The sequence below is a fragment of the Schistocerca serialis genome, chromosome 1 (genome assembly GCF_023864345.2).
Source record: "Schistocerca serialis cubense isolate TAMUIC-IGC-003099 chromosome 1, iqSchSeri2.2, whole genome shotgun sequence".
Lineage (NCBI taxonomy): Eukaryota > Metazoa > Arthropoda > Insecta > Orthoptera > Acrididae > Schistocerca > Schistocerca serialis.
The window spans coordinates 1,267,329,057-1,267,348,201 of NC_064638.1; the positions used below are offsets into that span (position 1 = coordinate 1,267,329,057).

At 43.5% G+C, this 19,145-nt stretch overlaps 1 protein-coding gene across 1 annotated transcript in view; it reads left to right on the top strand.

Moving 5' to 3' along the window:
* LOC126456830 (Down syndrome cell adhesion molecule-like protein Dscam2) overlaps positions 1-17,137 on the top strand; it is a 416,068-nt gene extending 398,931 nt beyond the window's left edge. Inside the window, exons 37-38 of the mRNA XM_050092636.1 lie at positions 8,162-8,302; positions 16,664-17,137. Of these exons, the coding sequence (XP_049948593.1) occupies positions 8,162-8,302; positions 16,664-16,715 (193 nt within the window). The 3' untranslated portion in view covers positions 16,716-17,137. The remainder of the gene's footprint in view (positions 1-8,161; positions 8,303-16,663) is intronic.
* Positions 17,138-19,145: the final 2,008 nt, after the last annotated feature.

Sequence of the window (19,145 nt, forward strand, 5' to 3'; positions counted from 1 at the left end):
GATATATTACTCAGTAGAACTCCCGCAAGGTAACTTGGTCAGAAGTTCTCAATGTACGAACTAGAACAAGTTGAACTACAAAATAGCGAAGTGGCACAAAAATCTACCTGGATTCTACCACTAACCAAAAAGCGGATCAAGTACAGCATACGTCGGCAGATATACAATGTGATAAATGTGATACTTACTGTGGTTTCCACTGTCATTCAGGGCTATTTGCAATCTAGGAAAGCGTTTTTCTCTTCCGTGGCGCTACTGAGACCGAACCCTACTGTCGGTGGCTGATTAGGTAGAAAGGACAGACCCACAACCAAATTTCTAACAATTTGTTTTTAAAGAACAGCGAAATTTTCTTTGTTTTGAAACATAATAACCTCTGCAAAATTTACCATAGTAACTTGACCATTTCCAAGCATTTATCCGATCAACAAGACGTCTTCTTGCCATCACAAATTTAACAGAATTAATTTTAAAATTACCAGGAACTCTCTTGAAATTTACTCTGTTTCATTAACAAACGAGATCTCTATAATCAACAGTTTACCAGAAATTGTTTTTAAAAACAAAGGAAACAAGGTAAGTCTTCCATACACGAGCTATACAGTCAAGATATTTATACTGACCAATGCCTTCAAATTACCTTATAATTAAAACTGAAAATCATGCAAAGGAACAAAAAGCAGGGTAGTAGAGTACAATACGCAAAAGGATTATCCACATCAGTAACGAATTCATAGTCGCGTCCTTGGCCATGCCCCTTATATGAATGAACATTGTTTCCTTACTTCAGTACAGGGCGTTCAGGACGGTCACTGGAATATAAGTACTTTAAGGAGAATTCAAATGATTGATTTACACACACCCGTAACATTGTTTCATGGGCCGGTACTCTCAAAGAAGATACCATACCTCACTAATTGCTCGCCATTGCGAGAGCAAAGCCAGAAGGAAAGTCATGAGACAATCAGATGTAATTGATAATTATTCCAGTCTAATTAGGTGGCATCTATATGGGAAGAATCGACAACTTATACTGTCCTTCGCACACACTTCAAATGGGACCGATGCTTAACATGGAGAACGTACCATGAAAATATGAAGTCACAATAAATCCACTTCACCATAACATGTGTCGGTAGGGAGTGAATCGTACATCCGAATCCGTCACACGACTCTGAACACACAAATTATGCTCGATAGAGGCCCCCCAACGCTCCGCTTAAAGCCAACACGCTTAGCACTCGCGCCGTTTCATGTGTCTGCTGTCCACCCCGACAGCTGGATGGACAGCCGTCACTATAGCTCAGCGTGTTCGGTCAGAGGATTTAGCTACCCTCTGTAATTAAAAAAAAACTTAGTGAACGGATCAACGAACAATCTGAACGAGTGTCATCGGACGTCCGCCACGAACAAAATCAACGAACAATATGGAATAAAATGAGATTTAAAAAAAAGGGTCAGCGTGACGGACTGCCATCCTAAGGGTCCCGGGTTTTGGGTGTTGTGTTACCTTCATCATCACATCCCCATACGCTACGCAGGTCGCCCAATGTGGCGTCGAATGTAATAAGACCTGCACCAAGGCGGCCGGACCTGCCCCGTAAGGGACTCCTGGCGAATGACGCCAAACGCTCATTTCCATTTCCATGTGTCTACTTTCATCTGGAGGAACTCACAGAGTACCATACTGTCACGTCTGAAACATAGCCGATTCATATCAAGAACTGCCCAGCCTCCGCAGTCGAGAGCGTCATTCGTAACGTCCGATTGCCCAGACTTTCTACTCACTCCACACACTCTCTCTCTCTCTCTCTCTCTCTCTCTCTCTCTCTCTCTCTCTCTCACACACACACACACACACACACACACACACACACACACACACACGCACACACACACAAACAAACACGTTTGCACTGGTCATATGACCCACTCCGCGTCTCTGCTTCAGTGACATTTCTCAGTGATGGTGCCTAACTTCGGCACACTTTAAAATCTGTATAATTGCCTTGAATTACTATTTAGTGGTATTATTTACTTTTGACCACATGAGTATATAGAGGGAGTGGATGAGAAGAGAGAAAATTCAGCAACATTAAAGTTCCTATGATACATCACTTAAGAAGCAACCTCTGATCTCGGAATGTTTACCACGCGGCTGCTACGGTCGCAGGTTCGAATCCTGCCTCGAGCAGGATGTGTGTGATGTCCTTAGGTTAGTTAGGTTTATATAGTTCTAAGTCTAGGGGACTGATTACCTCAGATGTTAAGTCCCATAGTGCTTAGAGCCATTTTTCGGAAAGTTTAGATTGGATGTTTGTTCAAATGTTCAAATGTGTGTGAAATCTCATGGGACATAACTGCTAAGGCCATCAGTCCCTAATCTTACACACAACTTAACCTAAATTATCCTAAGGACAAACACACACACCCATGCCCGAGGGAGGACTCGAACCTCCGCCGGGATCAGCCGCACAGTCCATGACTGCAGCGCCTTAGATTTTTTATTTATTTATTTATTTATTGTTCCGTGGGACCACATTAAGGAGAAGTCTCCACGGTCATGGAACGAGCCAATACATGAAATTACAACATGATTGTAGAAACAGATAAAATGAAATATAAGAAACATATTCAGTTGTAGATTGTAGAAACAGATAAAATGAAATATAAGAAACATATTCAGGCGACACGTCGTTAGTTTAAATAAAGAAAATCAAGAATGTAACACTTGAATTTGCTTAATTTTTTATCTCTTCCAGGAGCTCCTCGACAGAGTAGAAGGAGTGAGCCACGAGGAAGCTCTTCAGTTTAGACTTAAAAGCGTTTGGGCTACTGCTAAGATTTTTGAGTTCTTGTGGTAGCTTATTGAAAATGGATGCAGCAGAATACTGCACTCCTTCCTGCACAAGTGTCAAGGAAGTGCATTCCACATGCAGATTTGATTTCTGCCTAGTATTAACTGAGTGAAAGCTGCTAAATCTTGGGAATAAGCTAATATTGCTAACAACAAACGACATTAAAGAAAATATATACTGTGAGGGCAACGTCAAAATTCCCAGACTATTGAATAGGGGTCGACAAGAGGTTTTCGAACTTACACCACACATAGCTCGAACAGCCCGTTTTTGAATCAGAAGAATTACCCCAAAAAATAATACCATATGACATAAGCGTATGAAAATATGCGAAGTAGACTACTTTTCGTGTTGAAATGTCACTTATTTCAGATACTGTTCTAATGGTAAATAAAGCGGCATTTAGTTTCTGAACACGATCCTGAACATGGGCTTTCCACAACAGCTTACTATCTATCCGTACGCCTAGGAACTTGAACTGTTCCGTCTCGCTTATAACATGCCCATTCTGTCTGATTAAAATATCAGTTCTTGTTGAATTGTGAGTTATAAACTGTAAAAACTGAGTCTTTGATTTAGCATCAAATTATTTTCCACAAGCCACGAACTTATTTCATGAACTACATTATTTGATAATGTTTCAATATTACACACAAGATCCTTCACTACCAAGCTGGTGTCATCAGCAAACAGAAATATTTTTGAATCACCTGTAATACTAGAAGGCATATCATTTATATAAATAAGAAACAGCAGTGGTCCAGCACCGACCCTTGGGGAACGCCCCACTTAACAGTGCTCCATTAGGACTGAACATCACTACCACTCTCAATATTGTGGATAATTACCTTCTGCTTTCTGTTCTTAAAGTAAGAGGCGAACCAATTGTAAGCTACTCCCCATACTCCATAATGGTCCAACTTCTGCAGTAGTATTTTGTAGTTAACACAGTCAAAAGCCTTCGTTAAATCAACGAAAACACCTACCGTTCGCAACCTTTTATTTGATACGTCCAAAACCTCACAGAGTAAAGAGAATATAGCATTTTCAGTTGTTAAACCAATTCTAAAACCAAACTGTACATTTGACAGCAAATTATGTGAATTTTAGTGCTCCAGTAACATTGTATATACAACCTTCTCGATAACTTTAGCAAACACCGATGGCATAGAAATAGGTCTATAATTATCAACATTATCCCTGTCTCCCTTTTTATAAAGTGGCTTCACTACCGAGTACTTTAATCGGTCAGGAAACCGACCACTCCTAAAGGAAAAGTTACAGGTATGGCTAAGTACTGGGCTAACATACTGTTGGATGTTTGTCTTTCATATGCACTCTAAGACAAAAAAAGAAAACGACCCACTACAAAGAAATTATTCGGATTAGACGGACATCGATACATGCGGTGTACATGTACAGACAAACAAATTATTACAATTACAAAAAATTTGGGTGATTTGTTCAAGAGAAGGAGTCTGACAAGCTGAGCAGATCAGTAACGCGTTGTTCCACCTCTGGCCATTACGCAAGCAGTTATTAAGCTTGGTATTGATTTATAAAGTTGTTGGATGTGCTCCTGAGGTACATCGCGTCAAATTCTGCCGAATTGTCGCGTTACATGGTCAAAACTCCAAGCCGGTTGGAGGCCGCTGCCCCTAATACTCCAACGGCGACCTTGTTGACCAAGATAGGGTTTGCCAAGCACAATGACAAGCAGTAGAAACTGCCGTCATGTGCCGAAGGGCGTTATCTTACTGGAATGTAACCCCAGGATGGCTTACCACCAAGAAAACGAAGCACAAAATATGGTCGATGTACCGCCGTGCTGTAAGGGTACCACGGCTGACAACCAAAGCGGTCTGGCTCTGAAAAGAAATGCCACCCCAGGCCATCACTCCTGACTATCGGGTCGTATGGTGGGCGACAGTTACGTTGACGTCCCTCCTCTGACAGCAGCGTCTCCAGACAGGCGTTCGGCCTGGAATCTCGTTGACTGCAAAATAATTGTCTCCAGTAAAGAGTCCCGCTTCGAACGAAGCTCCGACGACCAGCGAGGAGGTGTCTGGAGATGCCCTGGACGGCAGTGGGATAATAACCTGACTGTTGCCCGCAATACAACCCAACAAGAATCTGGGGTGCCATTTCTTTTGACAGCTAGACCCGTTTCGTTGTCATCAGCTGCAGTCTTACAGCTCAGCGGTATGTCGACGACACTCTACACCCCGTGTTGTTGCCCTTCATGCCAAACCATCCTCGGCTTACAGTTCTGCAATGTAATGCCCGCCCGCACACAGCGAAACTTTCTACTGCTTCTCGTCGTGCTTGCCAAATGCTTGCTTGCTTTGTGTCATCTCGAAGCTGCAGCTTCGTTAGGTTGAAGGGTTAGCAGGTCCAGCTGCTTTTCCTTCTTCTTCCTCTGGCTCATTTTCAGTTCATCGCGTCTTGGTTTATTTCTCCTGGTTTGACACCCTTCCTTTTCCTTCCTCTTGCTGCCTGAGCAGCGTTGCTACTCTCGTAGCAAGTCTGGCCATCTCGTTGTCTCTCGCCAGTGAATCTGGTTTCCCAGATTCCTGATGAGAGGATTCGTAGATCTTCTCGTGTCGGCATAGAAGAGTCTCGCCGACTGCTTGAAGCTGTCCTCCAGCATCTGCGCGCCCGTTAGCCGATGTAGTTCGGCCGTGCTGAAGTCACGCGGAATATGTAGTGCCAGTCTCAGCCACCTGTTCTGCTGATATGAGTCTTGGCGACATTCCCCCACAACAGGGCGGCATATTCCACAACTGGTCTGATAATTGCCAGATACAGCGTCTTTCCGCAGTGTGGAGACAGTGTGGTCGTGGGATTCAGGAAGGGGTAGAGGAGGCGCATTCTGCCAAGTTGCTTACCCGTGATTGCCAAATCCTGTCGTGGCCCGACAAGGCCGCCGGGTCTTTCCTCCCACAGTTGAGAACGTTTGGAGCGGCATGGACAGGGCCCTCCAACCAGATCGGGATTTTGACGATCTAAAGCGCGAATTGTACAGAATCTACGTCTACGTCTACATCTACATCCATACTCCGCAAGCCACCCGACGGTGCCTGGCGGAGGGCACCTTGAGTACCTCTATCGGTTCTCCCTTCTATTCCAGTCTCGTATTGTTCGTGGAAGGAAAGCTTGTCGGTATGCCTCTGTCTGGGCTCTAATCTCTCTGATTTTATCCTCATGGTCTCTTCGCGAGATATACGTAGGAGGGAGCAATATACTGCTTGACCCCTCGGTGAAAGTATGTTCTAAACTTCAACAAAAGCCCGTACCGAGCTACTGAGAGTCTCTCTTGCAGAGTCTTCCACTGTAGTTTATCTACCATCCCCGTAACGCTTTCGTGATTAGTAAATCCTGTAACGAAACGCGCTGCTCTCTGTTGGATCTTCTCTATCTCTTCTATCAACCCTGTCTGGTACGGATCCCATACCAGTGAGCAGTATTCAAGCAGTGGGCGAACAAGTGTACTGTAACCTACTTCCTTTGTTTTCGGATTGCATTTCCTTAGGATTCTTCCAATGAATCTCAGTCTGGCATCTGCTTTACCGACGATTAATTTTATATGGTAATTCCATTTTAAATCACTCCTAATGCCTCCTTCCAGATAATTTATGGAATTCCAGTTGCTGACCTGCCATATTGTAGCCAAATGATAAACGATCTTTCTTTCTATGTGATTGCAACACATTACACTTGTCTACATTGAGATTCAATTGCCATTTCCTGCACCATGCGTCAATTCGTTGCAGATCCTTCTGCATTTCAGTACATTTTTCCATTGTTACAACCTCTCTATATAATACCGCATCATCCGCAAAAAGCCTCAGTGAACTGCCGATGTTATCCACAAGGTCATTTATTTATATTGTGAATAGTAACAGTCCTACGACGCTCCCCTGCGGTATACCTGAAATCACTCTTACTCCGGAAGAGTTCTATCCATTGAGAATGACATGCTGCGTTCTGTTATCTAGGAACTCTTCAATCCAATCACACAATTTGTCTGATAGTCCATATGCTCTTACTTTGTTCATTAAACGACTGTGGGGAACAGTATCAAACGCTTTGCGGAAGTCAAGAAACACGGCATCTACCTGGGAACCCGTATCTATGGCCCTCTGAGTCTCGTGGGCGAATAGCGCGAGATCGGTTTCACATGACCGTCTTTTTCGAAACTCATGCTGATTCCTACAGAGTAGATTTCTAGTCTGCAGAAAAGTCATTATACTCGAACATAATACGTGTTCCATGATTCTACAACTGATCGACGTTAGAGATGTAGGTCTATAGTTCTGCACATCTGTTCGACGTCCCTTCTTGAAAACGGGGATGACCTGTGCCCTTTTCCAATCTTTTGGGTGCTACGCTCTTCTAGAATTTGGCACGATATTCCTCAGGGGGACAATCAACAGTGCTTGCATTAAGGTCAGAAGTATAACAAGGCGTTATTGATCTGCTGAATTGTTGAATCTCTCTCTCTCTCTCTCTCTCCCCCTCTCTCCCCATCCTTCCCCCCCTCCTTTTTTACCCCACACAAAAATATGATTTTTCGTTGGATATATATGTGAATGTATTTCATACTTACTTTAATATGTGCCATGTTTGATGGCTCTTTTACTTGCTGATCTATTTGTACTGTTAGTTAAGTACTGCAACTGAAAACATTCAATTTTAAGTGTTTGTTAAGATTTACACTCTTACATATACAGGGTGTACATAAAGTCCGGGAACACTTACAATTATTTTATTTTTTTTACAAACATTCGATATGCGAACCATGAGTGACCCGGCAGACGTCAATACGGTAATCAAATTCTTGGCATGCGCGTCCCAGCATGGCATCGTCGACTGTGGCAGTGGCTTCCCGTATTCTCTCGCGGAGCTCTGCTACATCACGCTGTAGAGGCGCTACATACACTAGATCTTTATGTGTCCCCACAGAAAAAAGTCACACATCCGTTGAAGAGCTGTAGCACACTTGTTTCTGTCGAACTCCAACGCACAGAAAGCTCGCTCCGCACCTGAACTCGTCATGTTTGCGACTAGCGCTGACTATCGGCAAATTACCAAACTACGCTGTGGCGGGATACATGAAAAACCCTTTCAGGGTTTCTCTTCAAAATGACATATGTATGATATCTGTACAATGTTTAGCTCCTGTACAATAAATAACTGAAAGTGTACCCGGACTTTACGCACTCCCTGTATATTCTAATAGCTAATACTGAGTTATTACAGTACTAATAATTACAAATACAACGAAGCTCCTTTTTTTTCAGCTCGGAAACAAGCTCCGCTGAAGGTGATGCCAGTTTCTCCAGTTATCATCTCCAGCCACCTTCTGGATTCTCAGACAGTCGAGAACTAAGTGAAGCTGAATGTGACCATGACACCATCCAATTTAACAAGTTAATCAGTAGGTATGTAAACAACACATGACATTAAATACTGCCGTACCACGCCAGGTGTGCACTCGAGACAAAGAGACTGTGTGTACTCGTAGTAGTGGACACAGGGCCTGTATTCCAAATGATAGCGTTGCAAATTTGCGTCCGACAGTGCAGATTTAGGTAAATTCCCGGACGGTTCCTTTGAAAGGAAATGGCTGATTTTCTTCCCCACCCTACCGCAATCTGAAGGTCTATTCCATCTTTAACGATCTCAACGTCGACGATAAGGTAAAACCTAATATTATGTTCATGACTGTAACGTTTGGATTGCGTAGAAATGTTGGAACACGTGAGGCGATACTGACCCTACGACTTCTCTTAGAAGCTAGATTAAGGATAGGCAAACCTACGTTTCTAGCATTTGTAGACTTAGAGAAAGCATTTGACAACGTTGACTGGAATACTCTCTTTCAAATTCTAAAGGTGGCAAGGGTAAAATACAGGGAGCGAAAGACTATTTACAATTTGTACAGAAACTAGATGGCAGTTATAAGAGTCGAGGGGCATGAAAGGGAAGCAGTAGTTGGGAAGGGAGTGAGGCAGGGTTGTAGCGTCCCCCCGATGTTATTCAATCTGTATATTGAGCAAGCAGTAAAGGAAACAAAAGAAAAATTCGGAGTAGGTATTAAAATCCATGGAGAAGAAATAAAAACTTTGAGGTCCGCCGATGACATTGTAATTCTGTCAGAGGCAGCAAAGGACTTGGAAGAGCAGCTGAACGGAATGGACAGTGTCTTGATAAGAGGATGTAAGATGAACATCAACAAAAGCAAAACGAGGATAATGGACTGTAGTCGAATTAAGTCGGGTGATGCTGAGGGAATTAGATTAGGAAATGAGACACTTAAAGTAGTAAAGGAGTTTTGCTATTTGGGGAGCAAAATAACTGACGATGGTCGAAGTAGAGAGGATATAAAATGTAGACTGGCAATGGCAAGGAAAGCGTTTCTGAAGAAGAAAAATTTGTTAACATAGAGTATAGATTTAAGTGTCAGGAAGTCGTTTCTGAAAGTATTTGTATGGAGTGTAGCCATGTATGGAAGTGAAACATGGACGATAAATAGTTTGGACAAGAAGAGAATAGAAGTTCTCGATATGTGGTGCTACAGAAGAATGCTGAAGATTAGATGGGTAGATCACATACCTAATGAGGAGGTATTGAATAGAATTGGGGAGAAGAGGAGTTTATGGCACAACTTGACAAGAAGAAGGGACCGGTTGGTAGGACGTGTTCTGAGGCATCGAGGGATCACAAATTTAGCATTGGAGGACAGCGTGAAGGTTAAAAATCGTAGAGGGAGACCAAGAGATGAATACACTAAGCAGGTTCAGAAGGATGTAGGTTGCAGTAAGTACTGGGAGATGAAGAAGCTTGCACTTGTAACCTCCCCCTCACTTACCGACCTTAATGACAGTGAAAAATTAAACCGCGTGTACCTAATGGAAATTTGGGAAAAGCAATCGTCACCGAAGTTAATCTGTCGGTAAAGCGGGAGGAAATGGTCACATCTAAATGAAACGAAAAATGCAAATGAAACTGGTGGAAATTAATTTTGAAAAGGGGTAAAGTTAATAAAGAAAGTAAATGTGCGGCCGTTACGTTAACAATTAACTAGCGGTAATTAGATATTTGAGATTTGGGGGAAATTACGGTCGCCAGTCCTATGGACAATTACTATAGTAACTGAAAAAGAAAGGTTATTACACATATATTTAGCACTAGAAGCGTTGCAACTGAAGGTTGACACGTGTAGTGTGAAAACTGAAAGTTTGTCAGAAGTAATAAATTTCGCTACACTCTGACTTAATTTAGCAAAAGAATTAATAAAACCGGAAAATTGAAAGTTAATTTAGTGACTGAAATTAATAGTGAGCTTTGTTTCTGAAGCACATCGAAATTCAGTAAAATATAAGGTTAGTCTTGGGCTACCTCAACAATCATTTCAAAACCTACTTTAATCTACGCAATTTGAACTTGAATTAAATGATTCTGAACAATTAACAATAGTAAAATTTAGTACGTACCAAGCTGAGCTGCAGTCACAGGTAAGCTAAAATATGGTAACAAAACTCGCACTCTTAATTTGTGCTTGTGTAATCTAAATATTGTAGCCAGCTATAAATACCTTAACTGAACTTTGAAATTAAAGCAGTGAAATCGAATGCTTTTACTTTAATGCTGGCGTTTGAATTTCAGCGACACTCGAGTTCATTCCGGAAAAGGAAGGGACCCTGCTTGGTAATGCAATTGGGACAATGAGCAACAAATGTTCATGCTAAGTTGCTGTAATTATAGTTACGAAAATGGAACAGTTTGAAAAGCTGAGGTCTGCCATACAGTTCTAAAACTTTACGTGCTTCCAGTCTTCCTTGTTGGTTGATTGAAGGTTTGAAGCCGTCGATCGAGGAGGTGGCGACAGTCACTCATTGTCGGCCGTCGCTGTTGCAGAAGCTGGATGTTGGCGCGCCTTCTTCTCGACACGGTCACCAGGCGAAACGGGCTCTTGATGTGCGCCAGCTAATGCTTCCCGTCCGCGACACCGTGTCAGAAACTATCATAGCAAGTCGAGCGCAATTACATGCTGCGCAACCCCGAAAGCGCGGCAACTCGCGGGAGCGTCACACAACACACCTGCTCCTCTGCACCACCCTAGCCGGACTCTTTCTGCTCAGCCCGCGCTCCACGCGGCAGAGTTAACACTACCAAAGATCCTAAACACTTTGGTTCTCCACACGACCTATCGATGTATTCGTTCGATGACATAGTTTTCACTAGGCCAGACCCAGCGTATAAATACAAATAATATTCACAAAACCAATTATACATCGACATAAATGCATATATATACAAATAATAAAACAATTACGATATACAAAGACGCCAAAATGTTATATCTTCAGGTAACAAAATAAGGAAAAAAATTCGCAGTGCAGTAGATGGAAATAGGAGGATATGCATTTCCGGCGTTCACACTGAATAGAGTAGATGGAGAGCTGCATCAAGCCAGTCTCAGGACTGAAGACCACAACAACAACAACTGTAATGTACACTGATGAGCCGAAACATTATGACCATCTGCTTAAAAGCGTGTTGGACCATCTCTGGAACCCGGCTAAGCAGTGATTCTGCGTGCTTGTATGTGACAAATACTTGGTATGTTTCGAAATATTTGTGGCACCAGGTGCCTACGCACAGGTCACACACTTCCCGTATTTTACGGCACGTTCGTTTTCAGGCTCTGAGCTGGCGCCCGATAAAGTCCCAGTTGAGTTTCACCGGACTCACATAAGCCGAATATGATGGCCAAGTCATCAATGTGAGTTCACAATCACACTCCTCAAACCATTGCAGCACAATTCTGGCCTCCCGATAGGGACAGTTGTCCTGCTGCAAGATGCCACCGCTGTTGGGGAAGACGTCAAGCATAAAGGCTCACAAGTGGTGCCTTCCATTACTACCGCAGATCCCATGGGAGCCCAAGCGAATCTCCCCCCATAACATAACACAGCTCCCACCTGCCTGCGTCCGTGGAGCGCTGGAAGTTTCGAGTAGCCGTTCGGGACACGACCATCAACCTGATTTAAGAATGAACGGGATTCATCCGACCAGGCGACACAATTCCATTGATCCGCGGTCCAATCTCGATGATTCCGTGCCCACTGTAATCATAACTGACGTTGTTGTTGGATCAACATGAGAACCCTTTGGGGTCCTCTGCTGTAGAACACCAACTTCGACACCGTGCGCTGGACGGCGTGCTCCAAAAACAATTGAGCCTGCGCCAGCACTATCATGAGGTCTGCCACAGAACGACGCTTATCTTGCTAAAGTGCAGGCAAGCTCCCGATCCCTATGTTCTGTGATGAGGAATGGACACCAAACTTATTGTCGCCTACTAGTAGTTCCAGCATTCTTCAACCACTTTCCACACAGCACAGTTGCACGCGAGCAGCTTCGCCGTTTTCGAGACTCTCGCTCCCAGGCACTGGGGCACAACAATATGGCTTTTGTCAAAGTCGTTTAAGGGGAGTAGGACGTCAAGCGGGCCGACTTGGAGCAGGAGAGACACCACAGGACATTTTAATTCCCACTGTCTATACTTTTACAAACAAATTCATACAACTTTCTCAGCATGACCAGGAAGGAATCAGGATTAATCTGCCAGGAAGTTTCATATCAGCGCACACTCCGCTGCAGAGTGAAAATCTCATTCTGGAAACATCCCCCAGGCTGTGGCTAAGCCATGTCTCCACAGTATCCTTTCTTTCAGGAGTGCTAGTTCTGCAAGGTTCGCAGACGAGCTTCTGTAAAGTTTGGAAGGTAGGAGACGAGATACTGGCAGAAGTAAAGCTGTGAGTACCGGGTGTGAGTCGTGCTTCGGTAGCTCAGATGGTAGAGCACTTGCCCGCGAAAGGCAAGGGTTCCCGAGTTCGAGTCTCGGTCGGGCATACAGTTTTAATCTGCCAGGAAGTTTCATATCAGCGCACACTCCGCTGCAGAGTGAAAATCTCATTCTGGAATCAGGATTCACTCTCACAGCAGTGGAAGTTCGAAAGCATAACAAACCAAATATTTTTTACATGTGAAATTTTATCATTTTTCCACTTACTATTGACTGCATTTGTCGCTATGGGTACACTTCTCTTCATAAGTAAGAGAAATTCTTCCATGAATTTTGCACAGCATACAAACCACACTTACAGATGTATGAAACTCTACAATTTATTTAATTTATGAAAAAATGAATGAGATGTTACATGTAAACTTCATGTTTAGAAAAAACTCAAATTTTATGGTTAAATATCTCAGTGTTTACCACAGTTTTTAAATAAATTTGGAAAATTCTAGAGTTTCATGCACCTGTAAGTAAGGTTCGCATGCTGTGCCAAATTCATCGAAGAATCTCTCTGACTGATGAAGAGAGGTGTTCGTATAGCAACAAATGCAAAGTAAAAAAAATGATAAAATTTCACATGTAAAAAATTTTTATTTTGTTTTGTTTTTGAACTTCCTCTGCTACGAGTGTGAATCCTGAATCCTTCTTGGTCATGCTCACAAAGTTTCATGAATATATTTGTAAAAGTATAGACAGCGGAAATTAAAATGTCCTGTGGTACCTCTCCCGCTCCAAGTCGGCCCGTTTCATACCCTACCCCCCTTAAGCAGCGGGATTCCGCATTTACACCACATATCGTCGCTAGAATGATTCCCTATTCGTCTCTGCTCCGCTCATATACTTCTCTTACCACGTCACGTGCGTGACCTCAACGGCACCAGGTAGCATACAACCTCCCGGTGGACAGTGGTCATAATGTTTTGGCAGTGTATGTGTATGTGTACGTGTATGTGTGTGTGCGTCTATATGAAACTGAACAAAACCAATTTCATTATGCTATAAGCGTTTTCCCTTTATTTTTAGAAAACATCATCAGTGATCTGAAATATATACGAATTTACACTGCTGGCCATTAAAATTGCTACACTACGAAGATGACGTGCTACAGAGGCAAAATTTAAGCGACAGGAAGAAGATGCTGTGATATGCAAATGATTAGCTTTTCAGAGCATTCACACAAGGTGGGCGCCGGTGGCGATACCTACAACGTGCTGACATGAGGAAAGTTTCCAACCGATTTCTCATACAGAAACAGCAGTTGATCGGCGATGCCTGGTGAACGTTGTTGTGATGCCTCGTGTAAGGAGGAGAAATACGTACCATCACGTTTCCGACTTTGATAAAGGTAGGATTGTAGCCTATCGCGATTGAAGTTTATCGTATCGCGACATTGCTGCTCGCGTTGTTCGAGATCCAATGATCCATGACAGAATATGGAATCGGTGGGTTCAGGAGAGTAATACGGAACGCCGTGCTGGATCCCAATGGCCTCGTAACGCTAGCAGTCGAGATGACAGGCATCTTATCCGCATGGCTGTAACGGATCGTGCAGCCACGTCTCGATCCCTGAGTCAACAGATGGAGACGTTTGCAAGACAACAACCATCTGCACGAACAGTTCGACGAGGTTTGCAGGAGCATGGACTATCAGCTCGGAGACCGTGGCTGCGGTTACCCTTGACGCTGCATCACAGACAGGAGCGTCTGCGATGGTGTACTCAACGACGAACCTGGATGCACGAATGGCAAAACGTCTTTTTTTCGGATGAATCAAGGTTCTGTTTACACCATCATGATAGTCGCATTCGTGTTTGGCGACATCGCGGTGAACGCACATTGGAAGCGTGTATTCGTCGTCGCCATACTGGCGTATCACCGGGCGTGATTGTATGGGGTGCCATTGGTACACGTCCCGGTCACCTCTTGTTCGCATTGACGACACTCTGAACAGTGGACGTTACATTTCAGATGTGTTACAGCCCGTGGCTCTACCCTTCATTCGACCCCTGAGAAACCCTACATTTCAGCAGGATAATGTACGACCGCACGTTGGAGGTCCTGTACGGACCTTTCTGGATACAGAAAATGTTCGACTGCTGCCCTGGCCAGCACATTCTCCAGATATCTCACCAACTGAAAACGTCTGGTCAATGGTGGCCGAGCAACTGGCTCGTCACAATACGCCAGTCACTACTCTTGATGAACTGTGGTATCGTATTAAAGCTGCATGGGTAGCTGTACCTGTACACGCCATCCAAGCTCTGTTTGCATCAATGCCCAGGCGTATCAAGGCCGTCATTACGGCCAGAGGTGGTTGTTCTGGGTACTGATTTCTCAGGATCTATGTACCCAAATTGCGTGAAAATGTAATCACATGTCAGTTCTAGTATAATATATTTGTCCAATCAATACCCGTTTATCGTCTGAATTTCTTATTGGTGTAGCAATTTTAATGGCCAGTAGTGTATGTGTATAGCTTTTGCGTTACGTACTACACTGTACTTTCAGATTAGTTATAGCTTTGCATCTTTCTGACTTTTTATAACGTAACAGTGATCTAAATATGTACCTACAAGATATTTAGATGCTACTTTGTATGTGTACTTACTTTACAAAGCCATTTTTTTCCAACAACATCTGTTGAAATCTAACTTGGATTATCTACAGCCACATACGCATTATGCAAAATACTGTGGAGCGCACGGTAGAAGGAGCTAACCATCTAGCCGTGCATTAAGGCTTCTTCCCGTTCTATTCACGTATGGGTCTGGGGAAGAATTATTGCGGAAATGCTCCTGCAAGTCCTCCTAGGTTTTCTTCGCTTTCCAGTTGCTTGTGCAGCATGGAAAAAATGAATGACAAAAATTCCTTTGTGTACCCTTTAAATAGACTAATGTTGTCTTCTCGATCCCTACGGGTGCTAGACATAAGGAGCTGTAGTATTTCCTAGATACCTCACTTAATACTCGTTCTTGAAACTTTGTAAGTAATGCTTCGTGAAATAAATGACTTCGATCTTCAAGCGTCTGCTATTTCAGAGTCTTCAACATTTCAGTGACGCTCTTGCATGAGTGAAACAAACCTGTCACTATTCGTGCTGCTCTTCTTTCTATATATTCAGTGTCCCTTAATTAGTTTGTCTTATTTGCTATGTATCACCCGTGAAAAATCCTTAGTTCAGTATTAATATTGTCTACCAGATCATTAGTGTAGAACATGGACAGCAAGGGTCTAAATACACTGCCCATTGCCTTGATCCATGACATTCAGGATGTCACGTAAGAAAATCGCGAGTTGGATTTTCCCATTACTGATGTTTTTGGAGGCCTTACTGCTTGGCGTGGACGAGGTTACATCCAAAACTAAATACCTGACTCGCTATATTTTTTGATCGCTTCGTCGTTCATCAGGTACTTTGACGAAGAAGAAGTGCGTCTTTTTAATCTGTGGTGACCCTTGAAAGAGACACTTCCATTGCTTAAGATAAAAATCATCCATTTCATCTTAGGGAAAGTTGAATTGTTACTTAATATTTCATTTACAAATTGGGGCTTGAATCTTTGCTAATTTCTATTGCCTCGTCTTGTGTTCTTGGGAAGGGATACCATCAAACACAGCAGTGGATATCACTTAGAAATCTACAGGGGTGATTAAAAAAAGCACTTACTGCTAAAAAATAAATAGAATGTTTCAGTGTATTTCTTTAAACACACATATTTCTTTCACATAGCATTTGTTTCGTTATCTCCAGCTTCACCTGATTTGAGACTATGTGTTTCTTTAAACACAAATATTTCTTCTACACAACTAATGTTTCTTTAGTCTAACTTTAACTATTTTGCGTCTGTTGCTCTGGCAGCTGATAGTTTTAAGACAGCCACTACATTACTGTTGTTAACAGTTCAGAATAATCGGATCTTTCTCTTTATTTCAGGTTTCGTCAACGAAAACTGGAAGAAAGAAGACAATATACAATTCATGTATAACTTTACTGTTTGGTGACACATGCAGATGGAGTCGTGTGGATACAGCGCAATTTCATCAAGACACACTTTTCTTTCCGTGTGTGCTCTTCTTTGTGACTGTGTTTGACATTTATTCTTGATTATAATATGAAAAGATTGGTAGCTCACAAGATTTTCGCCCACTATCAAAGACGTTTCAGAACTATGTGGACACGTTTCTTATTGCTTAAACATATTCCAGGAAATTTATGAATACATTTTTATTGTTCAAACTTTTGAACTGTTTTCTGTGTAAAGTGTTTGAATTTTAGAGCGGAGTTAAAAATTCTTATATACTATTTCCGTATCCAAATGCGCTAGCCACGTTATTTTTGATACAATACTGTAAAACAGTTTACGTGCAAGGACAGTAACGACGGATTCTAAAATTATTAGGTGTCAGTTTTATCAACCATTACGTACCTACAACAAGACTGACCAAATGTACAGAAAAAAGGAATTGTTATGTGTTCAGTGTCGTGGAAATTTTAATAAACAAATTACTTTAATAATGCATAAGTGTAATCAATACACTAAAATATGATTGTTTTCGTTGTTTTCCTTCCACCTATTGTCTAGTTAAGGGATAAATTACACTCCTGGAAATGGAAAAAAGAACACATTGACACCGGTGTGTCAGACCCACCATACTTGCCCCGGACACTGCGAGAGGGCTGTACAAGCAATGATCACACGCACGGCACAGCGGACACACCAGGAACCGCGGTGTTGGCCGTCGAATGGCGCTAGCTGCGCAGCATTTGTGCACTGCCGCCGTCAGAGTCAGCCAGTTTGCCGTGGCATACGGAGCTCCATCGCAGTCTTTAACACTGGTAGCATGCCGCAACAGCGTGGACGTGAACCGTATGTGCAGTTGACGGACTTTGAGCGAGGGCGTACAGTGGGCATGCGGGAGGCCGGGTGGACGTACCGCCGAATTGCTCAACACGTGGGGCTTGAGATCTCCACAGTACATCGATGTTGTCGCCAGTGGTCGGTGGAAAGTGCACGTGCCCGTCGACCTGGGACCGGACCGCAGCGACGCACGGATGCACGCCAAGACCGTAGGATCCTACGCAGTGCCGTAGGGGACCGCACCGCCACTTCCCAGCAAATTAGGGACACTGTTGCTCCTGGGGTATCGGCGAGGACCATTCGCAACCGTCTCCATGAAGCTGGGCTACGGTCCCGCACACCGTTAGGCCGTCTTCCGCTCACGCCCCAACATCGTGCAGCCCGCCTCCAGTGGTGTCGCGACAGGCGTGAATGGAGGGACGAATGGAGACGTGTCGTCTTCAGCGATGAGAGTCGCTTCTGCCTTGGTGCCAATGATGGTCGTATGCGTGTTTGGCGCCGTGCAGGTGAGCGCCACAATCAGGACTGCATACGACCGAGGCACACAGGGCCAACAGCCGGCATCATGGTGTGGGGAGCGATCTCCTACACTGGCCGTACACCACTGGTGATCGTCGAGGGGACACTGAATAGTGCACGGTACATCCAAACCGTCATCGAACCCATCGTTCTACCATTCCTAGACCGGCAAGGGAACTTGCTGTTCCAACAGGACAATGCACGTCCGCATGTATCCCGTGCCACCCAACGTGCTCTAGAAGGTGTAAGTCAACTACCCTGGCCAGCAAGATCTCCGGATCTGTCCCCCATTGAGCATGTTTGGGACTGGATGAAGCGTCATCTCACGCGGTCTGCACGTCCAGCACGAACGCTGGTCCAACTGAGGCGCCAGGTGGAAATGGCATGGCAAGCCGTTCCACAGGACTACATCCAGCATCTCTACGATCGTCTCCATGGGAGAATAGCAGCCTGCATTGCTGCGAAAGGTGGATATACACTGTACTAGTGCCGACATTGTGCATGCTCTGTTGCCTGTGTCTATGTTCCTGTGGTTCTGTCAGTGTGATCATGTGATGTATCTGACCCCAGGAATGTGTCAATAAAGTTTCCCCTTCCTGGGACAATGAATTCACGGTGTTCTTATTTCAATTTCCAGGAGTGTAGATAAGACACATTATGAAATAATTTTTCTTTTCATTCTGACACAAATATCAACATGCCGCAATCCTAAGTTTGCTCAATAAGAATATTTTAAAAAATAAAATAAAAAAGCGTTGATAGACGTCCACTTTTTAAAAGCACAACTAGCTTAGCAGCCATTGCTTCGCTCGTGTAGACTATATGGACTGCAGAGACATTTTTATTTTTACTTAATCGAATTTTTATGTTGTTCACGCATTGCAATGGCTTCTAAGCTTCTCACGCCAATTAAGGCCTTTTAAGCATGGTCTTTTCTGAATGTACGTCTGATAAAAGTGCAATTCTGGTAGCTAGAGTTTTTGATAAACATACCTTTTGCGTTCTCGTAGAGGTATTTCCATAGCAACTTTCATCTCC